Source organism: Olea europaea, chromosome 16, assembly GCF_002742605.1.
Source record: "Olea europaea var. sylvestris chromosome 16, O_europaea_v1, whole genome shotgun sequence".
Classification (NCBI taxonomy): domain Eukaryota; kingdom Viridiplantae; phylum Streptophyta; class Magnoliopsida; order Lamiales; family Oleaceae; genus Olea; species Olea europaea.
The window spans coordinates 20,501,855-20,517,954 of NC_036252.1; the positions used below are offsets into that span (position 1 = coordinate 20,501,855).

The following is a 16,100-nucleotide window of genomic DNA, read 5'->3' on the forward strand; positions in this document are numbered from 1 at the left end:
GCAGAAAACTGAAGAACAATCAAGAAACACATGTGGCTGCCTAACTTATTAATGTATCTTTGACCTCACTTATTAATGTAACGTTGACAGCAAGTCTACCTACTGCAGTGCACAAGCATGATTAAGGCACCAACTGCTAAAGCAACGGCCGTCCACCCCCAAAGTCCAACAACAGCTGTAACCTTTGTAAGATTAGCAGCTAGCACAAGAATGGAATAATGATTAGCAAGACAATCTTCGTCACCCACCAATATAAGCATAAAAATCAAGATACAGCTTTACCAACCAAAAAGAACTGAACCAACAAAGAGAATGATATTAATAACCACGAGACTGAAGAGAAATGGGGCATAACCAATTGTCCTGCCTTTTCCGATGCAAACTCTGTCTTCCCAATGCTTGGTCTGAGCGCGGCATGCATTGGACTACATCATATTAAATCATTCAATGTTATGCGTTCAAGAAAGGAGTGACCCTGTGGAAAAGAGGGACTATTTTTGAAATAAACGGCAAGAAAATTATGTTGCCGAGAAGATGGAGAGAAGACAGAAACAGAAACTACATTCACGCAAGGAAGGGGATCCAAGTCAAATTTTAAAATTCAAGTTGAAACAGAGGCCATCTTCTTAGAATTTTAAATTGAAAATCTTAAGGACAAACAAAGAAAACACAGGAGAAAAGCATCCGAGCAGAATGCAAACTGTAAGGAAGGACATACAAAATGAAAAATATAATTCACTTGATGGAAGGAGAAATGTATTTTTTATCACAGCAAAAAAACGAAGACAACAAAACATCAACTTTATCTGCACTGCATAAATTATAGCTGCTATAAGGAACGACTACTACTTGGATCAACAAACTCTTTATACTCGGTAAGGTTTTCATGCAAAATTCACACAGAGGAAATGTACATGAAAGATCTTTCTTCAACTAGCAAACTCGAGCACTTGACCACTCAAAGCATGGCCATTCCCCAACTGTCTCTCGAAAACTACAATATAAAACTCAATAGTAGCCACAAATATAGTAACATGAACATGGACAATACCACTTCCAATTGTTCCTGTCATCCATCATAACCTGCACGACCCTAACATCTCCCTCTTGCTTCACCGACAAGTGAAATCCATGACTATACGCTATGAACCCCACCCCCTTTTTTCCAAAACCAGATAAAGAATCGTACATCATTGGTCAGCGAAGAGTTTTAACCAATATTTTACAATTTCCTATCAAATCAAATAAGTCATGTTAAGATGATAAACGGTGTCAAACATCTCTTGTACATCAATAGACCAGAGGACCTTGAAATGTGTAAATTACAATTCTGAATGTGTCAACAATAATTCAAATATACATTGCTAAAGCTAACATAAATACAAAAATATTTTGATACAATTACCATAAAGTTACATACAAGGAATTGGGCGATATGCTGATAACCTTTATCAGAAGCAAGATTACAGATGAGAATCGAGCTTTGTCTTTTACCATTAATTCCTGCTTTGTGCCAGCATGTACAAGTACAGGCATGCCTCCCAATTTCCTCTCAATACAGCCCAATGCAAAGGTGTACAGCCTGGCCAGGAATATACAGTCAAAACTAGCAAAATGGTGCAACAGTTCTGGTCATTAAAGCGTCTGGATATATGCTTTTAACCTCTCTGCCCCGTCCCACTTGTCCAGTTCTCTTCCACAGTATTAAGATTGTTGATTAAACTAGTATGTTTAGCATTGCTTAAAAAGGAAGTTAAATTTATTTTAGGTTACTAAATTTTGCCGAACAGGATTTTTAAAGTGACTTTCTTACAATAAAACTTACTTTTCTAGAAAGTAAGCCTTCGTTTCCTTTTTAGAAAAGTAAATTTTAAACATAGTAAAACGTGACCTATAAGCTCAGCCCAAAAAGATATAATGAGCGAGCAAGTCAACTGTCAAACATGGACACAACACTTTCAACTTTCAAGTATCTCAAGTGCTACAAAATATATTATATTGTGGTTGGAATTATCACAAGCACCAAACAACACTTTCACACAGGAAAATCAGTTCAGTTACATGTATAATTATCCATCCCTTACTAATTTCTTTCAGTTGTTCTGCCAACTAAGCAACCCCAAACCAAGGGAAGAAGTAGGGGGGAAGAGCAAAGAGACACTCCAACATGATTGTTTGTCAAAAACAAAAAAAAAAAGGTATATGTAGTGTAAAAGAGGCTTAAGAAAAAATATAAAAACGAAGTCAGATGATTTCTTCAATTATTTATATTGCCAAGTCAATATTTGTGATAAAAAGTCACTAAAACATGAAAAGCAAATTTGTACATGCCCAAAACACTTTAACATTGTACTCTAAAGAGATTTTTGAAAAATGAATTAGACTGTCCTCCATATCATAGACAATATCTAATCACCAACAATATCAGAATAAAAAACATAATATAGAATTATAATGTGATAGAAATTAGAGGTGGGTCCAAAGAAATGTATGGTTAAATTTAATGATTAACTTTGAAAAGGAAATTATAAGTTACTTTTGATGTTATCCAAAGTGGGCTTAGTTTCAACAAATGTTATAAGGCTTAAATATACTTCAATCATTGCAAATTGTTTTACTTTTCCATAAATGGGACTTCTTGACCAAGTAGTTGTACTATCCAAATAGATAAATATACTTGATTCCATATTATACATGAATTATTTGAGAATGCTCCATCCCAATTTTAAATACCTTCTTTATCCTGTCTCCCTTGGCAGGCATCTCTAATCAGATGTAATCTAATAGTATCAGCACATTCCTTGTATGCAGCCCTAGTTGAAAGAAACAGAGGATGAACTCATATGTTTCCAGTACTTGCAAAAACATAGCTTAACGCATTTAAATTGAATAAGACTCCCAACTACCATGAAAGCACCAACCATGAGTCTGAAAGGCCTTCAATTTCTTGTGCATCCCCCAATACAAATCGTAAAATTGGTTTTTCAGGAATATCACTTTTCAATTTCATGTGAACTCTTAGCCCCGGTTTGTGTGTGTGTCTAAGATTTTTTTTATTTTTTATTTTTTATTTTTAATGGTTCTTTCTTGCATTACTAATAAGACATTTGATTTCATGCTTAAATCAAAATTATGTCAAACATAAAGATATATGTTGAAGCAAAAAATTATTGAAGCCGTGCCTGATATTTTATTTTATTTTTATGAAAATTATATCATGCTACAAGCAAATAAAATGTTGGAGACCAAAGGTACAATTTCCGAGTAGCAAAAGATAACTAAACCAGTAAGGATTTTTCTATTTGTACATCGGGTACCGACCCCCTCGCAAGGGACCGGGGGGGTGGGGGGGGGCTGCGACGAATAAAAAAGTTCTTATGAGAAGGTCGATACACCCGGTGTACATGTAGACAAATCCAAACAGTAAAACAAGAACAAAAAATTCATGTGCTAGTCAGTTTCCTCTTCCGCGAGTTGTAGGACGTTCTTGGAGAGCTCCAGTATGTTTTTCGCATTCCAGTTGATGTATAGATATCATCGTTCTCATAATAATAGCCTCTCTTATTGTTCCAGATCCTACACAAAACCCAATCGTCCAACTTGGTTCGACCTTCAACATTGTATTGCGGTGGCAGAGGATCAATCGCTCTAAATTCATACATAATCCAAGAGGTCTTTTTACTGCTACCAGGTTTTCCCTTGTAGAATTGAAAAATCTTATGAAATCCAACGGTTTCCCCATTATATTCCACATTTACATCATCTCCTTTTACTTGCCAATATCCATCAACTGTAGAAACATTTATATTCTCATTTTGGTACTTTCTATCTCTTAATGTAAACAAGTACCAAATTTCAGTCGAAAACTTCCCATAATTATCTGCAAGTTTCTCTGGGTCGATCTCGTATATATTACCCAGTTTAACCAGATTGCGAGGCAGCTTCTCGTTCTTGATTTTTTTTATCAAGAGATCTAAAATTTGAGCATCATTGGGGTGGAAAACCATAACTTTATACAATCTCGCAAAGTATTATTCATCAGTCAGTTTTTCATTCACATAATTCGAAAGTCGATAATCGATCTTGTTGATGCTTTGAGTGTCCATTGAAAAATTCTAGATCTGGAGATCTGGGAAGGAACGGTTATGCGGGAAATTGAAAACTTATGTTTTGTTTTATAGATAAAACCCTTCCAGGAAGTTGGCACCTATTTATTCCTTTAGAGTTCCCTACAGGAGAGGAGCCAGCGCTGCCTGATATTTTAGGTAATTATAATTTCATACTTAAATCTAGAATGTCAATTCTCATAGAAAAAACAGTCTTGCTGATTTATGCATATTAAAAAGCAATTGCTTGACCTTATAATTAATAAGCATCCTCTAATCTATTTTGCCCACACAGCTAACAAAGAATATATCCAATCGACGAATGAAGAAGCATGAACAAAATGGGTAAAAATAAAGCGAAGTTATCCATTTGGTCCGCTGCTCTAGATAATAGAAGGAAGAATAATGCCGCTAAAATTGTATTATCTATCATATAAATCATTCAAACATGACTTTAGATTGATGGGAAAAATGGATAATTTGTGTGTAGATATTTATTAATTAACATAATCAATTAAGTCCCTATTTGTTTTCCATTATTTGGTCATTAAAATGAAAAATATGATCGTTATCCATCACATCAAGTCATCATATTTGAATTTCTATCTCTTGTGTGATTCGTAACAGCTATATTTTTCATTCTCATTCTTACATTAATGAAAAACAAACGGGACCTAAAAAACATAAACATAATTCAATAATAATATAAATACAAAAAGAGAAGAGTTAGAAATGTAAGCCTTAGGGAGTCACATTAATAATGTTGTCCTAAAGTCTTGTTATTTCCCTTTGTGCGAGTATGTTCGACACTATACAACTCCGAGATAAAATCCATATAACTCATATCCAGTTCTGTTTCTATGGACACGACCACATGGAGATAAAGAACGAGCACTTATCGAGTTACAAAAAATATATAAATAGAGTGTATATGGAGGATTTTTTGTGTATTCAAGTTGTGTTCTCATGTAGTGTCTAGATTATAAAATCTCCTCCATTTTTATGATGTACACCTTAAACCTCCACACTAATGAGACTAAATTCAATTAAAGTGCAAGTTAAATTCTATTAAATTTGAATATTAAAATAAAGGAAAAATTAAAATTAAAATCAATTTTAAGTTTTGAAAAAACTCAAAACATAAGTTACAATTGAGTTCATTAGGATTCTGATTGGAGGGTTTCTGGTCATGTGACTCTGATACGATTTCGATTTCTGATGGATCCAATTGAGTGGATTTAGGGTACAGACCAATTTATAGTGTTGAATAGTTATGGGTTTTCAGTGTGATGTGGTTGCAAAGAGTGATGCTTTGCTTAAAAAGTAGGTTTATTAAAAAATGTTGACAAAGTAGTCGTTCGCAAATTCAAGATCACTCAATTCAAAAACTGTTTTTGAAAGCAACAAAATTCATTAGCCTTATCTTGCTAACACACATTTTGTCAACCATTTTTGTCACACTACTTTGTACAAGTAGATTAATTGGGTTGCAAACTTTTCCAAGTTATTCGAGAAAGTCGTGCTGCTTTTCTTTTTTCAACTTTATTTATTTGTTTTCTTGATTTTGTTACTTGTATTGAAAATGATGTGAAGGAAAAGATTTGATAAAAAACTAACAATATTGTGAATTAACAAATAATAGAATGTCTTAAGGACATTTTTATAATTCATTATATAAGCCTTGATGCCATAGTCATCAAACCCAACCCGTAAAAATTGTTGGGTCACCAAGTCAATGGTTCAACCAATGATTCGATGGTTGAATTTGTGGGTCATTGTTAGATTGTAATTTTAATTAAAATATATTTTTGAACTAAAAAAAAAAAAAAACCTATTTTGCTAAATCTAAATACATATGTTTGACTCCCAATATATAACCAAAGTTCACATGTTTCCCAAATCGTTATGGAAGCCAAGGTTCGAATCATTGCCATTGCAAATAGAATATAAATCTTACATTGTACTTTTGTTATCATTTCTCTAAATCTGAATATTTGGCTTATTAGTTTCCAAAAAAAAAAACTCCAATTTTAATTTCAAGGTTCAAATCACTCCCTATGCAAATTGAAATAAAAATTTTACATTGTGATTGGTTAACCACATTCGGTTCATGTTACTCTTAAACCCGTCCGAACCGACCAATTTTTGAGTGGTTTAGTTGATTCTTGATTTGGTCATTTGCTTGTTTGTCTACTTAGTGAACTCAGACCAAACAACCATCCAGTTTGACAGTTCCCTGTCTGAAACCAACGGGTCCGATCCGATTTTAATAACTATGCTTGATGTATAAATAGCAAGGTAAGGATTTTCTTGCAAGTTTTCTTTGAGCTAAATGTTTCAGTAGCCATTAAACATGTTTTTCCCTCCCACTTTACTCATTAAACTTTAAAATGTTTTCGAGCGGTCAGTGAACTTTAATACACTGTATTTCATTAATTATTGAACTTTAAAGTGCTTTTGAGTGACGACTAAATTTTAACATACTGTTAGGTATGGCAATTTAGCTTGCCAGTTTGGGGCCGAAAGTGGCTCGGCAAAATAAAAAAAAAAAAAGCCCGAGTTGGCTAGCGGCCCTATTGAAAAAAAAAATTAAGTTAAAGGCGGCAGATGTGTTGCCTTAATAGGCACTCGGTTGCTACCTTTTAAGACAGCCAGCTGCGACTTCCTTATTAAAGGCTCGAGTCGAAAGTTCGGGTCGAGTTTAATTTTTTTGGCCGAGCTTTGGGCTTAAAAAAAGCTCGCTCCCTTTATCCCAGCCGAGCCTCAAGTTTCGACTTACGAGTCGATTCGGCTCAACTCGTTGACATCCCTACATACTTCGTCAACCATTCACCATGTTTCATCAGTTATTAAACTTATAATTTTGTCACGTTTTACTTATTGAATTTTAAAATACTTTCAAGTGGTCACTAAATTTTAGTCATTGAAATCAATTGTTCAAAAATGAAAAATTTTGAAATATAAAATATCATACACAAAGACTGCATCTTTATTTCCTCTTGTTAATATTATTGACTTCAAATCGAAAATTTCACTATATTTTTTTAGATATATCATATGCATAACCCTGATTAGGCTCCATTAAAAAAAATGCTTTGAGAAAAGTGTATGTTGGAGTAGTGTGGTTAAAAAATAAAGAAAATTTGTCAATTCTTGTATAATATTATTTTATTGAAAAATGTGGTTAAAAATAAGAAAGAAAAAAATGTATTTAAAAAAAAATGGAACCCAAACCGGGCATAGTTTTTTATTTTCTTTATTTGGATCTATTTTATTTTTTCGACGTAAAAGAATATTTGGTATAAATTAAGATTTATGTCAATTTGAATCTAACACCCTTCCTTTCTCTTCAATATAGCTTTTGGCGACTAGAGAAATTATATCTTCTTAAACAATATTAATATTCTCCTTTTAAATTGAGAGTCTCATTATATATTCGATATTTATTTATTTATCTTGGTCAAATCTCTTAAAAAATTAAATTTACATGAAATTATTTTGAAGTTTAGTGACCACTCAAAAACATTTTAAAGTTCAACGAATAACGCGTAACGAACATATAAGTTCAATAACTAATGAACATAATGAATATGAGTGATGAAGTGCAACGTGTAAAAATTCAGATCATGAGTAAGTGATAAAGTGTAATGTGTTAAAGTTCAGTGATTACTCAAGTATAATTTAAAGTTCAGGGAATAAAATGTGCCAAAAGTATAAATTCAATGACAAATAAAATATGTAACTCAATTTCTTCTTCTCTGAGCACTATTATGCAAAAAACCGTGGGTTGTTTTTATTTATTATTAGATTTAAATTAGCCACATCTTATACTAGCTTCATCCATACTACAATATCAATCTAAGCACGATATATTAAATTTAATTAAAAATAAAAGCACGTCAGTATGATGTCATTTAAACTTGTGTTGTAACACTGTTAAATAGATTATTCTTTTTACGCAATATGTTACTCTAGAGATCAATTTTAGTTGTTTGGACACATTTTATCCATGTAGTTTATTTTTCTCTTAACAGAAGCGAAACTCGAAAATTACAAAATAATTGTGCTCGGTGTACAATTACTGCTAGTGATTTCGAGCTAACTGCAAATTGGAATGTATACAAATGAACATTTTGTTTGAAGCCCAGAAAAAGAAAACAATTAATCAGGGGAATTTGGAGTTTAGAACTATGTACATGATCAACTCATAGATCTGAAATACATGATTTGTAAAGATACATATTGCACTGGATAAAAGGGGATTGGACTAGAATTTACAATTTTTGATAGCCTACCATTCCCAGCAGAAACCTCATTTTCACTCTTCAATTACCAGTTACACATTTCCACAACATCCTGAAGCCTCCTCTCCAGCGCGGCAGCGGAGGAATCCACGGCTGCAGACTCTTTGACTTGTGACGATTCTCGTCGGAATACGGTTTCGAAACGGGAAACGCACTTTGCGATTGACTCTTTCGCTTGAAAACCAGATGCAGAAGGCGAGGATGAACAATTGGAAATACGCGACGACGTTGGTCTGGTGTGGTGCCCTAATATGAGCATTGCTGCTGTTGGTGCCATGCCTTGGTGGAATCCAGATGAATTATTTGAAGCAAATTTTGTTGAAGATGAAGAACGATGTGTTTGTGGTGGTGAGAGTTTTAATTTGCGATGAAGGAAACAAACTGTGGGCTCTGCTGTTGGTTTTGAGTTTTGGAGTCTGATCCCAATCTACTGACTTTTGTTAAATCAGGTAAATTCACATTAATTTATTTTACTTTAGTTACATCATTCAATTTTACCACTTAAATTGACAGAAAATAACGATGATGGTCGTCTCGCATCGGCCCGGTTTCATGTGATGAACATCATTTATTGATCAATACGGCACAATTTTTGTTGATGAAGTTGAAAGAAATAACCTTAATTGAAATCAAATTAAGGACTTATCTGCTGCGGCTTCTAAACGGAAAAAAGTAAATTCTTTTTAAGCCCTTTTTGGTCAGTTGGGACCTACATGTGAGAGTTGCAGTCAAAAAGGCAGGCTGCCAACAGTAAAATTTACCCAAAAAATCAGCTCCAAACAGGGACTAAAATATATTTACTTGATTAAAATCAAATAAAAGCACACTTATCTACTAAACATTAGAGCAAAGTTTCACGAGTAAAATTTAACCTGCATTTTGTGCATCGCACATGTCATTTTAACAGTCTTCAACGGGTTGGTATTAATCACTTTTCAGGGACTAGAGTGCAACATATGTCAAATTTACGAGATGTAAATATTGCTTATTAAAAGTTATGAACCAAAGTGTAACATAAGGTAAAAATTGGGGATATCTACTGCTATCTTGACTTGATTGTGACTGCGAAATGAGAAGTTATTGGCGCAGGATAGCGACGTAATGCTTATCCTTCTTGGCTAGTTTTGAGTTTAGCCTACATGTCACCATGTCCTATTTAATAGACGTCCCGTCATTTTAACAACGATCATAACTATTAAGCGCATAGGACTTTTTTCTCTCTAGTTTTATCTAGTTGAATATGAGTGAATTATTCAAATGATCACTGAATTTTGTAAAAAATTTTGATGGGATTATTGAACTTTAGAAATCATTCAATTTATCATTGAATTTTGTAAAAAATTTCCACGAAATCACTAAGTTTTAAAAATCACCTAATTTATCACTGAATTTTGCAAAAGGTTTCCATGAAGTCACTAAATTTAGTAACCTCGTGGAAACCTTTGTCAAAATTCAATAATTCTTGGAAAACCTTTTGCAAAGTTTAGTAATAAATGTGGTGATTTTTAAAATTCAATAATCCCGTGAAATTTTTTTGTAAAGTTCAGTGATGAATTCTGATTACTAAAATTCAATGACCACGTGAAAACTGTTGCAAGGTTCAATGACCATTTGGATAATTCACTCAATTGAATATAGGTCGAAGCAAAAAATTAAAAATCAATCAAAGTAATCAAACCATTGATTTAATCGAATTAACCCAACTCACTTATATATTTACTTTTTAAAAAAAAAACAAAAGATAAGCCATAATCTTATAACTATATCTCGATTCCCACCAATTTATGATGTTGCTGGTCAATAATAGTATTGAAAATTCCCTTCCACAAGCTCATTATGTTATACTTAACATTTTTCTCTACTCAAGTAGTTAGGCTATGTAATGCGCAAAAAGACAACAAAATTCTTAAGTTTTATGTTGATTCGTCTCTACTAATTTGATTTTATTTGTCAATAAATAATTCTTGTAATATAAAGTTATTTAATTATTTTAATTATTGTAATCTAAGTGTGCTCAAAATTCAAACAAATTTTTTTTAAAAAAAAATGAATTTGGACTAAAAATCCAAACTAACTAATCAAACCAACCAATTTGGTTAGGTTAGATTTCGATTTAAGAGTTAAAGTGGGTTGGTTTAGGTTGAAATTCATCCTAGCCAACTAATTAGGTTTTGATTTTGGATTGGAGTTGAACCGACCCAAACCAAACCTGGCTCAAGTCTAGTCGAATTGGATGCGCACAATTTTTTTTTGCCCTTTTGATTTAGCTAAGTATTAAATATTAGTAGATTTTCATAAAAATTGATAAATATATAATTGAAAAGTTGTACAATCCACTCTTGTAAAAAGAAAAAGGAAAAAGATTTTTACACTCATCCTTGTGGGAAGGGAGAAATAAGAAAATCCTATTGACCGTAGCTTTTTCCAGACCTTCGTGAAAAGCATAAAAAGGCTCAAATAACACGGTCCCTCCGTTAGTAATTAATAACTTTTTAGATAATAGTAGATAAAAATAACACTTTAAGAATTCCTATTAAAATTGAGGAGTTTAGGCATGCCTCTTCCTCCAATCACAATCCAGGTAAATTATTTGGGAGTCCAATTGGGATGGCACTTCCACTCCTATCTCCTCTATGTTCAGCCCCCATTAATTTTCATTTTATTTTTCTCTCTCCTATTTTTAACAACACAATTTTCTATAAAATAATATCATAAATAAATCGAAAAGTTTTCATTCTTTTTTAACCACTCATTTTTCAATAAAAAATATCATCCACCTATTTTCATTTTCACAAAATGAGGGCGGATCTTTATCTTTTGGAAAATAAGAGGTCAACTCATTTTGGACCCCAATGGATGCATCGGATCAACGTAGGAAAAATTGACTTTTTTGGGAATTGCAGCTATCCATTGTCGAATAAAAATGAATTTGAGAGTAAATAAATTTTATCCATGTCATTAAACCCACGTTTTCATACAGTAATGGCACTATACCAATTTAATACATGAAAAAAAAGATATATACCAAACTTGCTCCCAGCAAATATTGTTAAAATAACAGGAAAAATCAAAATAGATTTTAGAGCAGATCTCTTCTTATGCTCAACAGACCTTAAGGATATTTTTTACCAAGCTAAGTGTTCTAAGCCTAATTATTAGGTAATTATAGATTCCTAATTTATATAATTTCCTAATGAGTAAATTTAACCAATAATCACTGAAATTTACACTTGATTACTACCTGCTCACTCATCTTTCAGAGATTACTGAATGCTCACTCATCTTTTCATATAATTTCTCATTCATCACTCGTCTCTTCAAATAATTGGGCAACTTTTGCGACAATTTTTCGACAACTTCCGACCACAAAGAATGTCGAATTTTGATACCGTTGGAAAGCCCACGACGTCCTCTTCAATTACCACCCAAAATATCATTATAACTCCAAGGGATTCGATCGGAAAATTGCCTTAAAAGTTGCCCAAAATTTCTGAAAATCTGCCCAGATTTTCAGACTTTTTGGGCGACTTTTAATGCAATTTTTCGGCAACTTTCGACCATCAAAACTATCTAATTTTGATACCATTGGAAAGCCCACAATGTCCTCTTCAATTACCATCCAAAATTTCCCGATAACTCTAAAGGATTCGGTCGGAATAAACCCACAAAGTCAGCATCCCGAACTTTGTCCAGATTTTCGCCTTTTCAAGATGCTGACTTTGTGGGTTTATTCCGACCGAATCCTTTAGAGTTATCGGGAAATTTTGGGTGGTAATTGAATAGGACATTGTGGGCTTTCCAATGGTATTAAAATTAGATAGTTTTGATGGTCGAAAGTTGCCGAAAAATTGCCTTAAAAGTCGCCCAAAAAATTTTTGGGCGACTTTTAAGGCAATTTTCCGATCGAATCCCTTGGAGTTATAATGAGATTTTGGGTGGTAATTGAAGAGGATATCGTGGACTTTCCAACGGTATCAAAATTCGACATTCTTTGTGGTCGGAAGTTGTCGAAAAGTTGTCGCAAAAGTCGCCCAATTATTTGAAGAGACGAGTGATGAATGAGAAATTATATGAAAAGATGAGTGAGCATTCAGTAATCTCTTAAAGATGAGTGAGCAAGTAGTAATCAAGTGTAAAGTTCAGTGATTATTGGTTAAATTTACTCATTTCCTAATATAGATCTCTAACATTGTGTGTGTGTATCGTCTTTTTTCTACGTGAATAAGAAAAAAAAATATTTGCTTTCTTAGATTATTACATGGTATCAGAGCATCCCTATTTTCTTTGCTGAATCTTTGGGCCTCAAAGTTGGGTCGGCACTTTGGTAGACTTTCGGGGTTGCTTCTTCTTCGTAAGTGGCCGGAATTGTTCGGCAACTCGTCTTCAAAATCTGTGGTGGCTGAAATTTTTTGGAGACGACCTTCGTGATTTCCGATGTCCAGAAACTACCCAGCAACACTCTGACTTAAATTGGCTGCAAGAGAGTTTGAATTTTCTGATTGTGAGTTGGACGGTAATTCTCAACGGCTTCTGGTGCTTGGTTTTCATTGGGAGTGTTGAGCAGTTTTCTCTCCTGGATTGGGAGCATCGTGGGTATATTTGGAGTTGCTAACTTAGTATTTTTGGGCCATTATTTTGCTGGTTATTGGGCTGACTGTTGGATTGAATTATTTGGGTTCTTTAATTAGAATTTTGGCAACCTATTAGAACTCTTGGGCTGGTAATTTGGGCTTTGATATTTGGACTATCGTTTTGCCATAGTTTTGGTAATTTTTGGGCTGCATATTAATTTTCTTTTGGGCATAAGAATTGGGCTTGGACTTATTCATTGGTTTTATTATCGTTATTCAATTGGATTGTGTTATTTAAAGGAAGCTCCTGGACGTGGAATACTGTACAGAAATTATGGACATACCCACATCGAATGCTTCTCAGATGCAGATTGGGCAAGTTCCAAGATGGACCGAAGATCCACTACTGGCTACTGTGTTTTGTTGGAGAAAATTTGGTCTCATGGAAAAATAAGAAGCGGAATGTTGTATCCCGATCTAGTGCAAAATCAGAATATAGAGCTATGCCACAATCTGTGTGTGAGATAATATGGATATATCAGCTCTTAACTGAAGTTGGTCTTAAGGCTTCAATACCAGCAAAGTTGTGGTGTGACAATCAAGCTGCTCTTCATATTACTTCTAATCCTGTGTTTCATGAGCGAACTAAGCACATTGAGATTGACTGTCATTTCGTTCGTGAAAAGGTACAGCAAAATTTAATATCTACAGGATATGTAAAGACTGGAGAACAACTAGGAGATATTTTCACAAAAGCTCTAAATGGGATTTAAGTGGATTATATTTATAACAAGTTGTGCATGATTAATGTCTATACTCCAACTTGAGGGGGAGTGTTATGAGCCTAATTATATGGTAATTATATATTCCTAATTTATATAGTTTCCTAATATAGATCTCTAACACTATATATATATATATATATATATATATATATATATATATCGTCTTCTTTCTATGTGAATAAGGAAAAATTATATTTTCTTTCTTAGATTATTACACTAAGGAAATCTGATGATTTATATAACATAATCCAAAACAACCACCGATGCACAATTCACCCAGAATTCCCAAGAATGAATTTTCGTGAAATACTATTAACGCAATGGCGTTCATCCGTTGGTGTAGGATTTGTAGAGGAGAGTTCCACATCCTGCGCATTTGCAGACACCTTCTTCAAAGAACTTGTTGTACTCCCCAGTACCCGAATACCTGCATATGTAAAGGTTGAACTCCAACCTTGAGGGTCCCCGCTGCCCCATCCTTGGAGTATCATGAACGAAGTCAATTGCGAGATGCGCCCCAACAGGCCAGGGAACAAGACGGATATTTGCATATGTAGTTAGCATACAGGGAAGTCAAGAAACAGTATGCCAATTGCAACACTTCAAATAGAAGTCCCATGGTTATTTGTTTCACAAGAAACGATTGTTGCAAAATTGGCATCAAAATCTTATAGTCACATTGTACACCTTACGTAAAATGAAAATAATACCAAAATTCACTCAACATCCCAGTGATCTAACATATAGGGCATGCTGGTTAAGCTTAAAACTAACTTAACTTTATGTTAAAGTTTAGTTTCCAAACAGGTTTGGATAGGCTGCTCTTCCTTAGCTTAGGCTTGACTTTCTCCTTCCAAATCCTTGTGACCGAGGAAATTTTATATCGAGCACTAATGAGCTCCCGGAAAGCAACGTCTTTGTGGTTTCGCAAGAGCATTTCAAATATTTTGAGATAGCTCAAGCCATGTTCTTCTTGCAGTACCTTTTGCTTATTTTACGTAAAAATTTACTCTGACACTAAAGTAGGTTACTTCTGTTGGATTTTTGATACTCAATAAATTCGGAGGATACTTTAAAACAGATGTCGGATAATTTATTGACACTATAAACTTGACTCAATTCAAAAACGACCAACACTTTTAGAGGGGCTAAGTTGTAGTTGGATTTGTTGAGTTGGATGTAGATATGGTACTTCATCTGGTTTTGTTGCCTTTGGTTTATTTGGATGGCATTTGGCAAAGTCTAACCTAATGCTATATACCAATTCATTCTTCCAAATCATGAGTTGTGTGGATTGACTTACAATAGAGGAGAGTGTATTAGAGAGAGGTAGATGACTTGGTGGGAGAAAGGTTCAACCATTAATTCTTCCTCCCTTCGTGATATTGTAGGCACCACCATTGATCCTTTGTGGGTTAGAAGATGGCAGCCGTGTGAGGGTGAAAACTTTAGGCAACCAAAGTGAAGTAAGGGTGTTCGTTTGGGAGAAATAATACATTTTGAATAGTAGATTGAAGGAGAATGTGTGGTTAAAAAAAAAAAGAAAATTTTTGAATTTGCATGTAATATTATTTTATTGAAGAATGTGTGATAGAAAATGAGTTTTGAAAAAATGATTTTTTAGAAGAATGAAAATCAAACAATGGCTTACTTTAAAAACTATTTATTTACTTCTAAGGATTTTTTAAGCTTTCCAAATGTGCACTTTCTAACAATATTGCAAGCAAGTCGAGCAATAATATACTTTCCAATGAAATCGATAACACTTAACAATAATTTATCCTATGTGAGAGGACCCAACTATGTTATTCAACAAGAAGACAACCTAACAACGGAAGCGTTCAGTTGACACTTTCTTTTAACGTCTACTAAAAGGACTAAATAGATTTCACACACTATACTATCAATACCATAACCACTATAGTAATTGATTGGATTGCCCCTCGGGGCATAGCCTAGTGGTGCAAAGGACAGGAGTGGGGTTATGTCCCGCTTTACTGGCAGCTGCAGTATGAGGGTTCGATTCCTGAAACATGAAATTGGACTCCTTGTAGGCGCAGTGTATATACAGCTCTTGTTCCCTGGACTGTTGGGGTACATCCCACGATTTACCTCCCTCACAAATCTCTAGGGGCGGACGGTGGAGGCCCTCAAGGTTGGAATTCAACTTTTTTTTTTATTGGATTGAAGTTGTTAATTTGACAATTGAACAATTCTGAACTTTGTAAATATTGATCTAGAAAGTAACATGATATTCTTACTATGTTTCAGAAATCTTAGCCTTCTATCCAACGAAGGAAAGCTCTACAAGTATTTTGACTTTTGAGAGCGATA

The 16,100-nt window shown here is 33.9% G+C and overlaps 1 protein-coding gene and 1 pseudogene across 1 annotated transcript; both read right to left on the minus strand.

Annotated features, from left to right (window-relative positions):
• Positions 1-1,191: 1,191 nt before the first annotated feature.
• On the minus strand, positions 1,192-2,955 carry LOC111412754 (annotated as a pseudogene).
• A 488-nt stretch (positions 2,956-3,443) lies between these two features.
• Positions 3,444-4,007, minus strand: LOC111412756 (NAC domain-containing protein 68-like). The gene has a single exon (XM_023043671.1). The coding sequence runs from the start codon at positions 4,005-4,007 to the stop codon at positions 3,444-3,446; it is 564 nt and encodes a 187-aa protein (XP_022899439.1).
• Between the last annotated feature and the right edge of the window lie 12,093 nt (positions 4,008-16,100).